The 19,387-nt window shown below is 44.3% G+C and overlaps 2 protein-coding genes and 2 long non-coding RNA genes across 5 annotated transcripts; 1 reads left to right on the top strand and 3 right to left on the bottom strand.

Moving 5' to 3' along the window:
- Positions 1-787: 787 nt before the first annotated feature.
- On the bottom strand, positions 788-2,375 carry LOC115156789 (uncharacterized). The gene is made up of 4 exons (XR_003868322.1): positions 2,141-2,375; positions 1,701-1,880; positions 1,248-1,385; positions 788-1,068 (listed from the first exon to the last, which is right to left on the bottom strand). It is a non-coding gene; the product is annotated as an uncharacterized LOC115156789 (long non-coding RNA).
- An 897-nt stretch (positions 2,376-3,272) lies between these two features.
- Positions 3,273-4,557, bottom strand: LOC115157770 (uncharacterized). The gene is made up of 3 exons (XR_003868542.1): positions 4,459-4,557; positions 3,592-3,740; positions 3,273-3,338 (listed from the first exon to the last, which is right to left on the bottom strand). It is a non-coding gene; the product is annotated as an uncharacterized LOC115157770 (long non-coding RNA).
- A 1,441-nt stretch (positions 4,558-5,998) lies between these two features.
- On the top strand, positions 5,999-16,168 carry odr4 (odr-4 GPCR localization factor homolog). Of its 2 annotated transcripts, none has more exons than XM_029704466.1 (14): positions 5,999-6,069; positions 6,489-6,592; positions 7,053-7,199; positions 7,341-7,436; positions 7,566-7,672; positions 7,868-7,904; positions 8,035-8,178; positions 8,445-8,540; positions 8,626-8,682; positions 9,258-9,389; positions 9,545-9,629; positions 14,302-14,487; positions 15,025-15,159; positions 15,396-16,168. In XM_029704466.1, the coding sequence occupies exons 2-14, from the start codon at positions 6,494-6,496 to the stop codon at positions 15,461-15,463; spliced, it is 1,389 nt and encodes a 462-aa protein (XP_029560326.1). In that variant the 5' UTR covers positions 5,999-6,069; positions 6,489-6,493; the 3' UTR covers positions 15,464-16,168. The 2 variants fall into 2 exon arrangements, with proteins under 2 accessions (XP_029560326.1, XP_029560327.1); XM_029704467.1 differs by lacking the exon at positions 5,999-6,069 and adding an exon at positions 6,120-6,138.
- Positions 16,169-16,260: 92 nt separating this feature from the next.
- Positions 16,261-19,170, bottom strand: LOC115156786 (phosducin). The gene is made up of 4 exons (XM_029704468.1): positions 19,031-19,170; positions 17,931-17,989; positions 17,473-17,606; positions 16,261-17,228 (listed from the first exon to the last, which is right to left on the bottom strand). Exons 2-4 carry the CDS (start codon positions 17,977-17,979, stop codon positions 16,707-16,709), a joined length of 705 nt encoding a protein of 234 aa, XP_029560328.1. The 5' UTR covers positions 17,980-17,989; positions 19,031-19,170; the 3' UTR covers positions 16,261-16,706.
- Positions 19,171-19,387: the final 217 nt, after the last annotated feature.

Raw genomic sequence — 19,387 nt, 5'->3', positions numbered from 1 at the left:
CCGTGGCCGCCATCTTGGCTCCCAGACTCTCGATCATCTGGTGCAGCAGGCCGTTCTGCTTGTGCAGCTCGTCTGCCTGCTTCTGCTGCTTGGACAGATCATTCTTGAGGGTAGAGAGATAGAGAGATTCTATGACTTCGGGCCCTGACCTTTGTACGTTCACAGAGATGACGTTGGTCATGCGGTAAGTCAGGCCTGGGGTGCATAACACTTCAACAGGAACTTATGGAACCATGAAACCCTGATCATTTCAATATTCTGGGTACATTAAGTATTTGGCTAAATACTGACCAAATCCCATTACTAACGTCGCAACACTCTTATTCCATATTGTGGATATCATACGACCCTCCCCATCTCTTCCGTCGAGCCCAGTCTCTCCATTCATCCCCCTTTGGCTGTCCCCTTCAACCCTCCACCAAACCTACATGGAGTTTCTTCTCCAGCTGGTTGCAGTTGGTGCGAGCCTCCTGTAGCTGTGTGTTGGTCTGTTTGGCCTTTTCCTCCAGCTGCTTCCTGCTCTGGTTCCCCTGCAGGCCCTGCCGCTTGGCCGCCTGCAGCGCCTCCACGTCACCAGCTTGCCCTGAGAGGGGGGTCGGGGGAGAGAAGGATGAAGGAACATATAGCGTAGAATTCAGAGAATGAAGAAGTGAAAGACTATTGGTATAATGCAATGTCTTGAAATCGGTTAGTCAAAGTTTCACTTTCTCACTTTTTAATTGTGTTTTCTCCAAGATGGACCTGTAAGAAACATCCAGGGCAGCTGGTGCAGTCCTTACATTCTCAATCCATTCATAGAGAGCATCTGACCAGGTACTGGCTGATCCAGGATCAGTTTGTGTAGCCAGCTCCAGCTCTGCAAGTGCTTTCGCCAACTCCTCTTACATACGATAGTCGGAGGAGTTGGCTAAAGCACATTCCGATCTGATCCAGGGACAGTTTGAGGCCAACCTGCAGCAGCCTGTCCTGTATGGCCTTCTGTTCCTGGGTCACAGATGAAGCCTTCCTCTCCATCGCCTCCTGGAGCTCTGACTGCATGTTCCTCATGGTCCTCTACGGCTCATTCACCTGGGGAGAGGAGGGTGTGAGTGGAGGATGGCAGAGAAGGGAGACTCATTGAGCCCAGAATAACATGCCCGTTCTAAGAAAGTTTACAAGGGACAATTCATGAATACATTTACCAGAAGCTGTAGCTTGTAATGTTCTGTAGCAGTATTTTGGAACAAAATACTAATTGGCCATCTTACCTGTTTTTCCAAAATGTCCACGGCCTTCCTCTTCTCCTCCCGGAGGTCATGTTTCTCCTCAGCATACACCAGCTTCTTCTCCAGCCCACGCTGGAAATCCTGGGCTTCCTTCAGACGAGTCTCCACGGGGACACGAGACTAAAACAAAGGGTGGAGAGGATGTAAGACATTAAGGGAATTCAAGCATCAAATTCTAATCTGGTTTGGATTCCACTGGTACCTGTGGTTCAGCCCCAAACTGTTAATTGTGTCGGGAAGAGGTTAGTCAATAGTACGGGGAAATGAATGGCAAATTTCAATGGCAAAGTATGGGGAGGTTTTAACGTTCAGGGTCAGTTTGTACAGAGCTTAATGAGACAGGCTACTTACTCTGTTATATTATTAAACAAAACAGCACTGTACCACAGAACAGAATCAGAACCAAATGGATTAGAACCTTTCTTCGTGCAGTACCTGTTTCTCTTCGCTGAGGGACTCCTCCAGGCTGAGCACCACAGTGCGGTACTGCTCTGAATTGGTGTTGGCGTTCTACAGGCGCTCCTGCCGGTCACTGATCTGCTTTTCGGCCTGCTGCAGATGCCCGCGCGCCTCCTCTAGGTCCTCCTGCAGCTTGGCCTGGGCCTCCTGGGCAGCCTGGGAATGGGATTTAGCTAGGGTCAGAGATGGAGCAGTCACCGGAGCTTCAAACACAATCACATGAAGACAAACCAGAGAGAGAATGGGATGTAGTGGTAACATGAAACAGTCTGAGGCCAGAAAAAGCATTTTCAAAATGAGAATGCATTTGCAATAACAGTTGCTATCCTGAAATGTCTCAGCCATACATTTTTGATTGGATGACACATACTGTTGACATTCCCCAACAGAACCCAGCTTGCAGTGCCAATGCCTACCTCCGAGTGGCACTCTGATGGGAGCCCTGGCATTGGTCTGACCCTGGCCCTGGCCTAGACTCAGACCTGAACCCTGACCCTGCAGGCCCTGGTTTTGATCCCGTTTCTGGTTCTCAGTGTGGCTGAGCTGCTGCCTCAGTAGGTTTGCTTGCAGCTCAGCGTTCTTCAACAGCTCCTTGGTCTTCTGGTACAGAGACCACTGGGCCTCCAGCTGCTTCTTGGCCTCCAGCAGTTGAGCCTGAGGGAGTGTAATAAAATAAGAATTGGTGGAGGAAGGAGAGGGGGCCTAAGTGATGTGATCATAAAAGCCACTGAAGATCTATTATGCTCTTGGTCATTTCCAGAATGAAAGAGTTTGTGAAGGAGAACCGGGACAAAAAAGCGACAGAGATGAGATAAAGGCGACAGAGAGGCAAGTCCTGTTTGGCTCAGTTGGTAGAGCATGGTAGAGAAATTGTGAAAATCTATGTACGCACTTCTGTAATTTGCTCTGGATAAGAGTGTATGCTAAACAACTAACATGAATGAAGACAACCACTGCCAGAAAGAATGAGGAAAGGAAAATAAATTGGGTGGTGAGAAAAAAAATACTTGAGTGTATCTGTACTTCTTGGTTGCGGCCCAGCACGTGCCTCTGCTCTACCTCCTCAGCCGGTTTCTTCTTAAACTGGGAGAGCTCTCTCTCCAGTCTCTCTATCTGGCTTTTCAGACACTGCCTGGTCTCTGTCTCTGTACACTCCATCGTCAGCTAGGGGACAAGAGCAAGGCAGGGATGGAGATGGTTTCCTTACAATTATGGGAAGGGTGTATTGGACTTGAAATGGGGGGGGGGGAACAGTCTGTGTGTGCCTGGTTAGACTTGACTTGGGTAAGAGCAGTGCGGTGTGTGTGCGTACCTGAAACAGACTTGAGGTAGGTGTGTGTGCGTGTGCGTGTGCGTTTGCACTAAATTCTTGTCAATCATAAAGGCCAAAGTTGACTTACTTCCTCCTCACATCCCTCTCTTACATACCCCATCCAAACTGTACTATCCCCACCTGGCCCAACCTTGACCTCCTAACCTCTGACCCCTTATCTCTGCCACGGTCAGTTTCTCATAGGCGTGGAGCTCGGTGATCCATGAGGTCAGTTTCTCTTCTCGTGCAGCTCGGTGATCTCCAGCCTGTAGACGTTCAAGTTCTCCTGCAGCATCTCATACCTGACAGAGAGAAAGACAAACATGGTTTGATTTACTTCAGCAAATGGACACTTCTTCGCAAAAAGATGTATGAGGTGTGTGTATTCAGTGCATTCGAATAAGGAAAGTGGTAAAAGATCAATAGCCATATTTTCTCGGAATTGTCCAAAATAAGTCAGGTGGAGTACTGAAAAAGCAATGCTGAGCATACACATCAGTATTGTCATTGGATTTTTCTTATTGCCTGGTTGTGGTTTAAGTTGTATTAAATTACCTCTTGGAGGCGAACCCCAGCTGTGTGGAGAGCTTTGCCTTCTGGAAGCGGACCTCAGACAGATGCTCTTGGAGCTTGACGTTCTGCTCGTTCAGCATTTTGTCCTTCTCCGCCAACTCGTTCTTGTACGTGGTGAAGGAGTCATTCAACTGGAACAAAGTTTAAAAAGATTTTGTTTAACTAAAAAGTTAAACGTTTGATCGCCGTCATAAAAATGGTGTATTTACATGGTCGTTAAAGAGGTAGGTAGTGTACAGTGAATTAAAATGCCTGATGCAATAACAAAATGTGGGAAATGTATTTCCTTACTGAATATTTAGGTGTTCACAGCGAAACTAGAGGCCATGAGTAACTTGGTCAAAAATATTGGCACTAATTGGCCTATAGGTGGTGCTGTGAAACTTTGATGTAGGATCTTTCCTCACACTGAACAAATTTGCCTCAAGGACCCATAAGGTCTGTCAGGATAGATTTTCCTCCATCTTGGACATTTTGGAAAACTTTTGAAAAACATATCATAACCCATCATCCAAATAACACCAAATAAGGAGTATAGACCCATCTCTTGACTTAGTTTGAGATGGCCGAGTTACTGATAAATCAGGAAATCAGATTGTAGGTGTCCATTTAAATCCTTTGCAAATCCACTCCACAATGGCCTATCAAATTGAAACTTTTTTAGGTTCGTCAAATCTATGATGACCCATGTTAAATGGGCCATTCATAGCTTACAAAATAAGTAAACTAGCTACCTACGGCCCAACAGGACCTGCATATCTACCCACACTCTCCTCATCACACTCTCATCACACTCTTATGTATAAATTACCTATTACAATGTAACCTCTATTACTACATATTTTATACCTCACACATTCCAATTTCTGTATCTCCAATACACTATACGCCATCCCCTCTTTAACGAACTCAGCACAACGCCCACCCTACCCCTCAACTCTATCACGCCGTTCCGAAAACCTACGTTATCAATAGGCGACAAATAACATTATGGGAGATTGAGGGTGCATTCGTAAATTCACTCTGACTATCTAGTCAGATTTCAGAGCACACTAGTCTGAGTACACTAGTCTGAGTGTGCCAGACCGCAGAATAACTGATGAATTAAAGAACGCTCAACACCCGTTGAATATGGTTGTGTCAGTAAACGTCGGCAAAAAAACGTAATTTAAATTGTTGCCAGCAGCACAGTTACAGTCACAAACGCTCTGGATAACATGAAAACAGCCTAACCACATCTGATAGGGCGAGTAAAATGGTCAGAGTGAGGTGTTCTCTCATTTGTGTCTGAGAGTAGCTAGCAAGATAGCTAACGTTAGCCAATTAGCTTGGCTGCTTTAAATGTATTTTATTTTATTTATTTTTTATTTCACCTTTATTTAACCAGGTAGGCAAGTTGAGAACAAGTTCTCATTTACAACTGCGACCAGGCCAAGATAAAGCATAGCAGTTCGACATGTATAACAACACAGAGTTACACATGGAGAAAAACAAACATACAGTCAATAATACAGTAGAAAAATAAGTCTATATACAATGTGAGAAAATGAGGTGAGATAAGGGAGGTAAAGGCAATAAATAGGCCATGGTCGGCGAAGTAAATACAATATAGAAATTAAAACACTGGAATGGTAGATTTGACAGTAGATGAGTGTGCAAAGTAGCTAAATAAATAGATACAGTAGGGGAAGAGGTAGTTGTTTGGGCTAAATTATAGATGGGCTATGTACAGGTGCAGTGATCTGTGAGCTGCTCTGACAGCTGGTGCTTAAAGCTAGTGAGGGAGATAAGTGTTTCCAGTTTCAGAGATGTTTGTAGTTCGTTCCAGTCATTGGCAGCATAGAACTGGAAGGAGAGGCGGCCAAATGAGGAATTGGCTTTGGGGGTGACAAGTGAGATATACCAGCTGGAGCGTGTGCTACAGGTGGGTGCAGCTATGGTGATCAGCGAGCAGAGATAAGGCGGGACTTTACCTAGCAGGGTCTTGTAGATGACCTGAAGCCAGTGGGTTTGGCGACGAGTATGAAGCGAGGGCCAGCCAACGAGAGCATACAGGTCGCAGTGGTGGGTAGTATATGGGGCTTTGGTGACAAAACGGATGGCACTGTGATAGACTGCATCCAATTTGTTGAGTAGGTTGTTGGAGGCTATTTTGTAAATGACATCGCTTGACTGCCGTTGTGAGGACAGAACGCTAGGATCAACCCTACTCCTCAGCCAGAGTTTCCAGTGTACGCTCCAAGAGAGAAACGCTCTGAATTTACGAACGCCCAGTGCACACTGGCACTCTACAGTGAATTTACGAACACACCCTAAGTATCATCCAATCAAAAGTAGCTCTGATTCTATGGTCCAATCATCTTCCTCGGGTGCAGTGACGTAGATTTCAAGCGACGTCACACGTATCAACATTCATCTGCTGCTGGAACTGTTCATGAAGTGAACTCTCACGTCAATCTGGTAGCTATAACAACGAATTTAAGCCTACATTTGAGTGATTTGAAGATTAACTCATAAGCTTACAAAACGGTGCGATTGTCAAACCTCTAGGATTTGGTTTTGTTTGAAAACCAAGTTATCCATCCACTGAGCCAGACTGAGCTAACTAGTGAGCTAACGTTAGCTAGCTAACAGCTGTGGTGAAATATATAGCTAACTAACGGTAACGTTAGCTAGCTAAATGAGCTTCTGTGTCAACAAGTTGTTCTGCTAAACCAATTCTCTAGTTATTTGAAATACTCTGCCGTGCTATTTTAGATTTTTTTTGTGTTTGACGACTTCTGAATATAACATTGCAGAGCATTACTTGACATCTTCATGATGGAAGAGAAAGCTAACGTTAATGTGCAGTCACTGCCTTTCCCCTCTTTATCTTGTAGTCAGAATGGGCAGAGGCTACATAGTGGAGGATGTGGTGGAGAAATATCTGTCCAATCTCAGTGTACCAGGTGCATCTTGTGTCACAGGACTTTTCATTGGCCAGGTAAGGTTCACTCATCATGGATCTTATACATGCAACAAACCAGTCTCCTGTCATTCACTATTAGTACACACTGTAGCAAAACGTTTTGCAAGGGGTATATTCACTAGGAACCAACAGAACTAAACAGAATCAAACAGTGAGGGACCTACCCGAATTTGTCCAATAGAAACACATTTTTGTTTAAACTTTTTTTAGTTTGGAGTAAACGGTTTCCTTTTCAAAAACATTTGCATCTGTTTGCTTACGGTCTTCCTCTAAATGAATACACCCCAGGTTTTAGTCATTTTTTTTTCTTCTGTTTGGTGTCTACTGAAAACAACCCAGGTGTTTTCCCTCACAGCCCGATTTGACCAAAAAAATAGCCTACTTTTTCCAGAGGGCCTTGAGTTTTTCCTATTTAGGTCACGTGACTCGGAACAACTCCTGGTCCTAAGTAGGACATTCTTGTCTCTTTTGGCAGAGTTCGTCCCAGAGAGACTTTGTGGTGCTGGCTGTGAGGACACCTCAGAAGGACACAGAGGGACAGGGGTCCCCGTCGGTCAGCAGGAGAGCTGGGAACTCACTGGAACACCTGGACGTGGAGTGGGTCACTGAGCATGCCAGACAGGTAGATAATGCAACTTTTAAAATTAAAACGTCAGGTCTTCTAGTTGGTTCAAATAACGTTACACAGTTTAAGCATTGTGAGCAATCACGTGTATCTCAATCTCACTCTGTCATAATGTATAATAATGTATGTTTTCTGAAGGTCTCCCGGATGTTACCAGGAGGTATGTCAGTTATTGGTGTGTTTCTTGTCACCCCACCTGAGCTGTCCAAAGAGGCTCAAAATACATTGAGACGGGTAAGCAACACAAACTAAAGCTGAGGCAATAATGTTGGTATTACTTTTGATAAAGATCATACATATTAATAACAGGAACTGTATTGATAGAAAGTGGGCCTCTAGTTTAAACTAGTGTGTCTTTTGCAGTTGATCTTTGCGGTGGACAAGCATATATCCAAGGGACGGCTATGGAGTCTAACAGAGGAGGATGTAACAGAGAAGGTCACACTTCACATCTGCTCCAAAACCAGGAAGTATCCTTAACCGCTCCAACTGATGGGTCAAATTGCTCTCAATTTCATCATCTGTTTGCTGCCCAAAGACAATAAACAATGAACAGTGGTTTCACTATAGTCCGTAGTAAATGTGATGACATCTTTGCCGAGTTGTGTGCTTAATACAAGGAGAACCCTTAGCATTGGAAAACGCCTTTAACTCCACACTCTCAGAGTCGTTTGCAGAACATTTGATGTTCGAGATCCTAAGGTGAGTTCATAGGTGTGACAGTATTGCCTTTTTAAAGCGGTAAATTGTCCTCTACTTGCTCTTTTCTGTATTCATATTCATCCTTGTAAAATTCTACAAGTCTTAACTGCATTCTGATTGGTGATTTCAGAGTTCTGCCAAGCCTGCTGATTGGAAGTACCAGTCGGGGGTGTGTACTTCCTGGCCATTGTTGACATGCTCAGTGGGACTGAACCTGGTGTTCCCTGTGTTAGAGATGCATGTCTTACCACAGGACATGGAAAAGTGTATGAAGGTGAGTGGGTTATATTGGATATTAATTACCTGTAAATGTATTGTTATAGTACCCTTATGAAGCGCCATAGGAACGCTTATAACACCCGTATTAAGCTTGTCAGCATTACGTCACTATGTGAGAGATTAACAACAGTACATTTCAGGAAATGCCTGGTGAGGTCCTCTTTAAATGAGCTCACTTTTACTCTGACGTTCTCAAACAGGATAGTAGATTGAAATGTCAGTTCTAGTGGAACCAATCATTTTGCTTTTGTGTGATTTCAGGAGGGACTTCAAACGTGGGCGAAGCAGATTGAAGATGGGCTTTGCCTCATCAATGGCGACGCGATGCCTGGCGAGGTGGAGCTACTGGGAGGGCAGGTAAACGCAGCGGTCCTTTTTCGTGGCACGATGTCGCTCATAGAAATAGATCACGGCTTTTAACAAGTCTGTGTTTTCTGTTCAGAAAAAGAATGCAAAGGCTGTTCAGCAGACGTTCCGAGCCCAGATCCTCATCCCGATGGTAAGAATATCATTAGTAGGGATTTTTGTTGTTGTTGTAGCCTATAACAAGGGCTCAGAGTTTTCCCTTGCTGAAGTTGATTTGTGTGTGCCTGTGTGTTTGTTTGTGTGTTATGCTTCTGTGAGTGTGTGCCTAATTTCGTGTGTGTATCATAGATTGAATAGAACAAACGTGCCCATTCAAGTCAATTATGACATAATGGGGTGGACTGGCAGCCATTGCGAGTGTACCCATAGGATCAATGCACGAAGTAAAAGCAGGAAGTGTACCCTGTAATCTGTGCTGTGATTTTTTTTGAGTCAACTCAACTGACATCACAAAAAATGCATTACATTGCATGAGCCACATTGCATCAGTTGGCATCATTTAAATGAACGTTCTTCATTACCATGGTAATCCCAGCATCAGTTGATAGAACATTCAAAATTACCATGGAAATGATTACATCACAATACCAGTCAGACATTGCAAGTGTATCCATTAGTTTACCAGTCAAAATGCCCAGGGTTAAAGGTTCCAATCCCGTTCTATTCATTTCTATGGTGTATATAACGTCCGGTCATCTCTTGCCTTAGGCGGAACCCCAATCAGAGCGAAGGTCGACGGCGTCTGTGAAGGTGTGCAGTGGGTCTCTCACCCTGAAGGGAATGGTGCAGTGCAGGGCCTACCTCCACAGCAACAAACCCAGAGCCAAGCATGCTACAGAGGTACTGCACAACACACACACATATACAGGACATTGGCAACCAGAACTTTCTCTAAACCCGATCTTGCACACCATCCAGCTCTTAGCAACTGAAGGTTATTTGGAAATACGCATACATTCGATCTTTCACATTTTTCTCATGCCTTGTCCTGATAGGTCATCAAGAGAGATGTCATCAACACGGTGTCTAGCAGAGTGGAGATATTCCTGGAAGATCTTTTAATGGAGGGAGAGGACAAAGGCACAGTATTAGTTCTCTACTTTAGCTTGGGGGTTAGATAAATATCGTTCATATCACTGAACAGAACAGAACTGAACTGCAGTGCTGTCAGTGTGCTTAGCAAGCTATGCAGATCAACCACAAGGTGGCACTGTTGACCATTCACTGGTTGTCGCTATACTCACTGTCCCACTTGTTCTCCTGCATAACAGCATTGAGGTACAGTACCAGTCAAAAGTTTGGACACACCTACTACGGTTTTTCTTTATTTTACTATTTTCTACATTGTAGAATAATAGAGAAGACATCAAAACTATGAAATAACACATGGAATAACGTAGGGATGCACGATATATCGGTAAGCATATTGGAATCAGCCGATATTAGCTAAAAATGGCAACATCGACATCATCCCAATGTCTAGTTTAACGCTGATGTGCAAAACCGATGTCAAAACGGACGTGCGTACCTATATAACGTAGGTAGAGGACGTAATGATGCCACAAAAAATACAGCTCTACACAAAACAAAAGCAGAAAAATACTAAGCGCACACTTCCAACAACTAAACAAGTTCAAGTCGAGCAGTCATTTGAAAGAGTACGAACATTTCAGCGTGACAACTCAAAGGTAAAATCCATTAACCGCAAGAAAATGGAATTCGATGCCCTTGACAATCAACCGTTCTCTGTCGTGGATGATGTTGGCTTTCGCCGACTTTTCGAGCACCTCGAGCCCCGGTACACACTACCAAGTACACACTTTTTTCAGATGTTGCCCTACCGGAGTTACACAGTATTGTTGAAACGTACATCTATGAGCTACTTGCTATGGGCGTCACTGCTATTAGCTTCACAACATTTGGACCAGCGATGTCAGCCCCATGAGCATGCTGAGTCTGACAGCACAGTGGGTCAGCGAGGATGTCCTTGCCGTGTCTGAATCCTGGCTTAGGAAGGCCAACAAAAATTCGGAGATTTCCACACCCAACTACAACATTTTCCGTCAAGATAGAACTGCCAATGGGGGAGGAGTTGCAATCTACTGCAGAGATAGCTTGCAAAGTTCTGTCATACTTTCCAGGTCTATGCCCAAACAGTTAGAGCTTCTAATTTAAAAAATGAATCTCTCCAGAAATAAGTCTCTCACTGTTGCCGCCTGTTATAGACCCCCCTCAGCTCCCAGCTGTGCCCTGGACACCATATGTGAATTGATTGCCACCCATCTATCTTCAGAGTTCGTTCTGTTAGGTGACCTAAACTGGGATATGCTTAACACCCCAGCAGTCCTACAATCTAAGCTAGATGCCCTCAATCTCACACAAATGATCAAGGAAACCACCAGGTACAACCCTAAACCCGTAAACATGGGCACCCTCATAGATATTATCCTGACCCACTTGCCCTCCAAATACACCTCTGCTGTTTTCAATCAGGATCTCAGCGATCACTGCGTCATTGCCTGCATCCGCTATGGTTCCGCTGTCAAACGACCACCCCTCATCACTGTCAAACGCTCCCTAAAACACTTCTGCGAGCAAGCCTTTCTAATCGACCTGGCCCAGGTATCCTGGAAGGATATTGACCTCATCCCGTCAGTCGAGGATGCCTGGTTGTTCTTTAAAAGTAATTTCCTCACCATCTTAAATAAGCATGCCCCTTTCAAAAAGAACTAAGAACAGATATAGCCCTTGGTTCACTCCAGACCTGACTGCCCTTGATCAGCACAAAAACATCCTGTGGCGGACTGCAATAACATTGAATAGTCCCCACAATATGCAACTGTTCAGGGAAGTCAGGAACCAATACAGTCAGTCAGTCAGGAAAGCGAAGGCTAGCTTTTTCAAACAGAAATTTGCATCCTGTAGCTCTAACTCCAAAAAGTTTTGGGACACTGTAAAGTCCATGGAGAACAAGAGCACCTCCTCCCAGCTGCCCACTGCACTGAGGCAAGGCGACACGGTCACCACCGATAAATCCATGATAATCGAAAATTTCAATAAGCATTTCTCTACGGCTGGCCATGCTTTCCTCCTGGCTACCCCAACCCCGGCCAACAGCTCCGCACCCCTCGCAGCTACTTGCCTGAGCCTCCCCAGTTTCTCCTTCACCCAAATCCAGATCGCAGATGTTCTGAAAGAGCTGCAAAACCTGCACCTGTACAAATCAGCTGGGCTAGACAATCTAGACCCTCTCTTTCTAAAATTATCTGCCGCCATTGTTGCAACCCCTATTAACAGTCTGTTCAACCTCTCTATCATTTCGTCCGAGATCCCTAAAGATTGGAAAGCTGCCGTGGTCATCCCCCTCTTCAAAGGGGATGACACTCTAGACCCAAACTGTTACAAACCTATATCCATCCTGCTCTGCCTTTCTAAAGCCAAGTTAATAAACAGATCACTGACCATTTCGAATCCCACCGTACCTTCTCCGCTGTGCAATCCGGTTTCCGAGCTGGTCACGGGTGCACCTCAGCCATGCTCAAGGTACTAAACTATATCATAACCGCCATCGATAAAAGACAGTACTGTGCAGCCGTCTTCATCGACCTGGCCAAGGCTTTTGACTCTGTCAATCACCATATTCTTGTTGGCAGACTCAATAGCCTTGGTTTCTCAAATGACTGCCTCACCTGGTTCACCAACTACTTCGCAGATAGAGTTCAGTGTGTAAAATCGGAGGGCCTGTTGTCCGGACCTCTGGCAGTCTCTATGGGGGTACCACAGGGTTCAATTCTCGGGCCGACTCTTTTCTCTGTATATATCAACGATGTCGCTCTTGCTGCGGGTGATTCCCTGATCCAGCTCTACGCAGACGACACCATTCTGTATACATCTGGCCCTTCTTTGGACACTGTGTTAACTAACCTCCAAACGAGCTTCAATGCCATACAACACTCCTTCCATGGCCTCCAACTGCTCTTAAACGCTAGCAAAACCAAATGCATGCTTTTCAACCGTTCGCTGCCCGCACGCGCCCGCCTGACCGACTAGCATCACTACTCTGTACGGTTCTGACCTAGAATACGTGGACAACTACAAATACCTAGGTGGCTGGCTAGACTGTAAACTCTCCTTCCAGACTCATATCAAACATCTCCAATCCAAAATCAAATCTAGAATCGGCTTTCTATTTCACAACAAAGCCTCCTTCACTTCGCCGCCAAACTTACCCTAGTAAAACTGACTATCCTACCGATCCTCGACTTCGGCGACGTCATCTACAAAATAGCTTCCAATACTCTACTCAGCAAATTGGATGCAGTCTATCACAGTTCCATCCGTTTTGTTACCAAAGCGCCTTATACCACCCACCATTGCGACCTGTATGCTCTAGTCGGCTGGCCCTCGCTACATATTCGTCGTCAGACCCACTGGCTCCAGGTCATCTACAAGTCTATGCTAGGTAAAGCTCTGCCTTATCTCAGCTCACTGGTCACGATAACAACACCCACCCGTAGCACGCTCTCTGTGTTGTTTCTGCCGCACTGCTTTGCTTTATCTTGGCCAGGTCACAGTTGTAAATGAGAACTTGTTCTCAACTAGCTTACCTGGTTAAATAAAGGTGAAATAAAAAATTCGTACTGAGGAAAGCTGTATTGTATGCTCAAGAATGTGCTGGTTCTCATACCGCTGCTGCCATTTTAATGGCATTTGAGAACATGTTTGAAACATGAACACACTCCTAGATCCATTCGAACAACTGACTTGGTAAATAAGCTAATCAACTGTGTCTGCAGCAGACGTGATACCCTCTGTCATGGCATTGAAACATAGACCGAAGAAGAGACTTGCTTGGGCCAAGAAACACGAGCAATGGACATTAGACCAGTGTAAATCAGTCCTTTGGTCTGATTAATCCAAATTTGAGATGAATGGCTCCAACCGCCGTGTCTATGTGTGGCGCAAAGTAGGTGAACAGATGATCTCCGCATGTGTGGTACCCACCGTGAAGCATGGAGGAGGAAGTGTGTGTGGGGGTGCTTTGCTGGTGACACTGTCTGTGATTTATTTAGAATTCAAGACACACTTAACCAGCATGGCTACCACAGCATTCTGCAGCGATACGCCATCTCATCTGGTTTGGGCTTAGTGGGACTATCATTTGTTTTTCAACAGGACAATTACCCAACACACCTCTAGGCTGTGTAAGGGCTATTTGACCAAGAAGGAGAGTGATGGAGTGCTGCATCAGATGACCTGGCTTCCACAATCACCTGACCTCAACCCAATTGAGATGGTTTGGGATGAGTTGGACCACAGAGTGAAGGAAAAGCAGCCAACAAATGCTCAGCATATGTGGGAACTCCTTCAAGACTGTTGGAAAAGCATTCCAGGTGAAGCTGGTTGAGAGAATGCCAAGAGTGTGCAAAGCTGTCATCAAGGCAAAGGGTGGCTACTTTGAAGAATCTCAAATATAAAATATATTTTGATTTGTTTAACACATTTTTGGTTACTACATGATTCCGTATGTGATATTTAATAGTTTTGGTGTATTCACTATTATTCTACAATGTAGAAAATAGTAAAAAATTAAGAACAACCCTTGAATGAGTAGGTGTGTCTAAACTTTTGACTGGTACTGTATATACCTCCAAGCAATGACAAATCAAATACAGAACAATGACAAATGTATTCCTATCAAATCTGTAGCTAAGTGTACATAATGATTTTTCTCCTCTCCTCTCTTCGGCAGGGTCAGTCGGTGTACAGCAGGGGCTCCCTCGCAGAGTGTTTGCCCCCGTGCCCGGAATGAGCCTGTGTGTGTGTGACTACATGTTCCCTGACGAGTGTGTGTCCGACGTGAGTGACCGTCTCAAAGAGATGCTGGACTGGGAGACGCCCGAGGACAGCATAGACACCTCCCAGGAGGCCGTACCAGGTGGTTTATCATAATAACCAGGGGGTAGGGGTCAATGTAGCAGGCGGCCATAACTGTACTACTACAGTATCAACTGTAATCCTTCAGTGACCTGGTTTGAGTCACTAAAGCCCATTGTGTAAGTGTTAGTTACTCCCTATGAGGAATGAAACCGGTATTCCAACCGGAACCAGAGTCGCAATCACTAGTCTGAGATGCATACAATCACACCGAAAGAATGTATATTTCTTTACTCACCTGCATGATCAAATGATAACATATTTCCCCACCAGGACACACAATGTTGTGGGAAAACCTTATTTTCAACTGTTTCTATTTGGTCATGTGAGGAAAGACCCATATTTTATGATTGCCATTACTCATAAATATTAGAAAATGCTATTTTCTTGGTATGTTGATTAAGCGGTTATATCATATGGATTATTTTAGCTTCTTCAACTGAGTTTTGAATCTCCATTTTCTATACTTTCCATACTACTATTTGTCTTCAATTGAGTGTAAGGTTGACATTGTATGGTGAAAATGTCTCATATTTAGAAGCTCCTACGATTGACCTAAAGGATGCGGTTGTTCAGAAGAACCTGAAGGCTAAATTTACTCTTGACGCTCGTCCTAAGACACCCTCTGAAGATCCCACTGAAGCCCACAAAAGCCACAAAACATATTACGCTGGTATGTCCTTTTTAAATACTCTCTTCAAACAGCCATTTCGTCAGAAATCAGGAGGTACAATGGTCAGGAAAAACACCTGGCTCTGTCGTGTGTGAAGGCGTGTACAGGAAGTGTTGATAGGTTCACATAATAACCACAAAGCTAACACCGAACCCAAAATATGAGTCAGCATCAGGTATGTAGCATAGCTTTCTCTTCACTCACCCGGATACCATTGTCGTTGTGTCATTGTGTAGGTGTTGCCATGGCAGCCGCAATCGCTCTCCTAGCAACAGGCACCTCGCTGATATACCTGAGCGACTAACGGAGGAGGCACAGGACACACACACCACGAGAGCTGTTGTTATGCGCCGTGACTTAATCGCTTGATTAATTAGATTTTCATGAAATTGAGTTGACATGGTTATTATAAAAGTATATGCAAGCTGTATGTTTGGTATTGATAATTCAACATTTTATTTTCATATGAATTGTAAAGCAGAGTTGTGTAGAGAGAAAAACAATAAATAAATACAGTTCGTTTTGATTTATTTTGTTTCAGTTGTAAAAGGTTACACAAAGAAATGTGTACAGCGTATGATTTAATGTCTTTCAGAAAGTGTATGTCTAATGCCATATATTCAAAATCCCCTCCATATTATGGGGAAAATGGACCCCCTGCTAATTGTTGTTCAGTTCATTCAGTCATCAACAGATATTCTGATGTGTGCCAATCAAACTTTCCGCTCTGTCCTCACATATTGCCTCAGGCCAACCGTATCGGACCTCTCCTCAACCACAGTGCTGGCACAACGAACAAATGACATGCGTCTGTATTCAATATCGGGTTTTTTTTGCAATGATTTAGGCCTACGGTATGGTCTTGTATGGTTATGCTTGGTATGATGGGCATATTCTATGCTTTGATCCTCCCAAAGGATCGTTCAGGCTTGGCCTTAATATCGGAAATACTGTATTTTATGTATTCATCTATGACGTAATTGAGCAGAATAAAGAAGTCCGTTCAAAATAACTCACTTTTGGTATGTGTTCTATTCATGTTAAATGCTGTTAGTTAATAGTATTAAAACAATTAGACAGAGAAACCAACCAACACTTCCATGGGGAAATACTGCTTTTAATGACTGACTTGGGGTTAACACTTTATCCCTTTTGATTTCAAACATCATGAAAATATAGCAGAAAATACAATGACATTGGGCCAATGGTGATAAACAAGCCCAAGCCTTAAAATGGGGTGCATTACTCCAACCGCAGTATCACATACTGTGACGCCAACACAACCTTTTACAAAGATTGCAATGTCATACTTATCAATCATATACCAATACAATGGTTAAAACGAAAAGAAAGGAAAGCATTTCGTAGTGACACACACATATTGAGCTAATAATGTCTGTTTGAAATCTGTAGCTTTGCTCACGTTAATGGACACTGCCTATGGAAAACTGAAGCTGACTGGAGGCTGTTTAAAAAGATTGCATTTACAGTAGGCTAATGGGTCCAGAAATGTGCACTGACTGTCACTGACTCCCTATAAAACCCCCTTACTCCACCTCAACACCTGCCTCCTCCTCATCAGGACAGGCCACAAACTCCTTCTCGGGCAGGAGGCCGTATTCATTGAGGAACGCCTCGATATCGGCGGCGAAGAACTCCTCGCTGAGGTGCTGTGTCATGGACAGGAAGTTGCCTAGCAGCTCGCCTGCCTTGTAAACCAGCATGGCGGGTAGCACGTCGTCTGAGAAGCGCTCGCCAGCACCCGTTGCGGCCGCCTCGATGCGGCAGAACTTGATGCTGGGGTACTCGGTGGCCAGGCAGTCTAGGCAGGAGTTGAGCGCCTCGCAACCTTTGACTCCGTCCTTGTAGATGTGGACAACTACCAGGGTGAGCCGGTGCTCCTTCTCAATGACCTCCAGGAAGGCCTCGCCATTGTCCAGCTCCACCACGCTGTCGAACGTCGGCCCAAAGCTGAATCGCTCGTGCATCTCCTTCATGCACTGCTTGCGGTACTTGCGCAGGCCCTTCTCATCCTCCTCTGCGATCATCTCGTACTCCTGGACACTCATCTGTCAAGAAAATGTTGCGATAGGAGCTGAGTCAAGGCTCATGCGTATTATGTATGGGGGCTGAAACATAGAAGTAGAATTGACTTGAATGGAAAAAGTCCCTTCTAGTCATTTTATTTCTATGGGTTAAAATAGGTCACGTAAACACATCTCGATTCTCAAGAGTTTTGCTAGACATATGCCTCCCTCTGTGGTCAAGTCTCTTAGAGTCTGACCGTGTGGTTGTGTTTGAACGCTGACTGACCTTGCGGTTAAGTCTGTCGTGGATGTCGTCGCTCTGGGGGTTGGATATCTGTCTGAGGAGCGCCTTCTTGCTGGGAGGGGTGTCCTGGTCCTCACACTTGAACTTCCTCCAGTCATTGATTACACCCTTAGGGCCTTGCAGAGGAATTGAGACACGTATAATACACTAGAGAGGCTGATGTCATTTAACTACATCTCCAGAATGTGCTGATAATGGCAGCCATAGTGGTAAGGAAACATTACAAAGGTCAAACCCATTCTAGTGTTCTATTTGTAATTTTATGGATTGAGAGGGGTCGCTCAACAGGTGAAAACAAGAACAGAGGTTAACAGAGAAAAGTCTGCATCAGAAAGAGAGTTTATATAGACTTCGCTCTCATTTCAATTGAAGTTTGGATGATTAAACAGTGGACCTAATAAAGAGTTCACTGAAAGGGTGGACAGTTGATGACGTGTCACCTGTTTGGATTGCTGGCACCTCATCTTCAGCTGGTGTTGGGCTCGACATACTGAACTTTCTGAATGAAGAGACAAAATCCTAAAGATTAGCAATGAAAACCGTTTTCTTATCACTATTTCGTCAAAGAGACTGGCTTGTAACAAAACTGTAGCACTGCATTGGTTCATCGGTGTCCGGGCTGTGTACTGTACACTGCAGCATGTTGTGAGTGTCAGAGACATTCAGAGGGAGCCAGGTTGATGCAGTATTATCAGATTATGATTAGGTCTAATACTTAGGGTTTTCTAAGACTGTGTTAATTCATGGGGCCTACATGTGTAAGACAGCTGGGACATAAAGATGACAATGTGCCACATGTATGATACATAACCACTAAGCCTTGGGATTGGATGAGGAGCCAATGCAACTCTTTAGGTGTAGCATCTGAAGAGGCCGTAAACAAGCTTCTTTACAAGCCTATGCTGCTGAGTGTGTGTCTTGTGTTCCCTAGGCCAACTCAAAACAATGCGTCAAACCGAAGTCTTACTAATCCTGACAACCCTTGTGATATAGGACATCCTGCCCCAAAATCTCTCTTTCTCCCTCTTCAACATTACAGCAACTACAATACAACATCTCTTTAACCGGAAACCTTCCTCATTGACTTTCTGTGCGCGTTGTCACTCAATTTGAAAAGCTACTTTGGCCTTTAGGGCCACCGTAATACCGATTGAACTCCATCATTTCTAAAAAAGCTCAAATTAAATTAAATCTTTGATGATAATACAATAACTGCCAACACTACTTGTTAGATTCTTACAAAACATGTACCGTATGTCACTGTACACTGAACAAAAATATAAACGCAACCTGTAAAGTGTTGGTCCCATGGTTCATGAGCTGAAATACAAGATCCCAGAGAGTCTCCATATGCACAAAAGCTTATTTTGCTCAGATTTTGTGAACAAATGGGTTTACATCCCTGCCAGTGGACAGTCCTCATTTGCCAAGATAATCCATCCAACTCACAGGTGTGTCATATCAAGAAGCTGATTAAACAGCCTGATCACGTAGAATCAATATTAATTAACAATCGAACGATAGCAGCAGCGATGCTTACCTGTGTGGTTAGCTGCACTTCCTCCTTGCAGGTCAGTTAGTCTCCTTATAGTCCTGACCAGGTTTGTTGTTGCTGATGCGTAGGAATGGGTTTCGTCTGAAGACAGCTGGGGAAGGCTGTGTGGAATTAGACGGGAATTAAGTATCGATATCATCATAGTGACATCTCTCCCAAGTCCTATGGTGACGTGTATAATAGGATTAGGAATTAGACCTGCTCAGAGAAGAGTATATGTGTGTGGGAGAGCGACATGGAGAGAGCAACAGAGGGGTTGTTGAGGGGTGTAGACGATTTCCTCTCTGTTTGATGTGCACTTTTTCTCAATGTATATGATATGCAAGGCATGCATTGTCATTC

Source organism: Salmo trutta, chromosome 21 (assembly GCF_901001165.1).
Source record: "Salmo trutta chromosome 21, fSalTru1.1, whole genome shotgun sequence".
NCBI classification, from domain to species: Eukaryota; Metazoa; Chordata; class Actinopteri; order Salmoniformes; family Salmonidae; genus Salmo; species Salmo trutta.
This window is presented reverse-complemented; position numbering and strand designations above follow the sequence as displayed.

What these genes read in the sequence shown, in the direction of transcription:
- odr4 (XM_029704466.1), top strand. Translation starts at nt 6,494, where the DNA reads ATGGGCAGAGGCTACATAGTGGAGGATGTGGTGGAGAAATATCTGTCC. An exon ending in ATCTGCTCCAAAACCAGGAA is followed by an intron (nt 7,673 to 7,867) that starts GTATCCTTAACC and finishes CCACACTCTCAG; the next exon opens with AGTCGTTTGCAGAACATTTG. An exon ending in ACATGGAAAAGTGTATGAAG is followed by an intron (nt 8,179 to 8,444) that starts GTGAGTGGGTTA and finishes GTGTGATTTCAG; the next exon opens with GAGGGACTTCAAACGTGGGC.
- LOC115156786 (XM_029704468.1), bottom strand. Translation starts at nt 17,979, where the DNA reads ATGTCGAGCCCAACACCAGCTGAAGATGAGGTGCCAGCAATCCAAACA. An exon ending in GGTGCCAGCAATCCAAACAG is followed by an intron (nt 17,607 to 17,930) that starts GTGACACGTCAT and finishes TTCCTCTGCAAG; the next exon opens with GCCCTAAGGGTGTAATCAAT. An exon ending in ACGACAGACTTAACCGCAAG is followed by an intron (nt 17,229 to 17,472) that starts GTCAGTCAGCGT and finishes TTTTCTTGACAG; the next exon opens with ATGAGTGTCCAGGAGTACGA.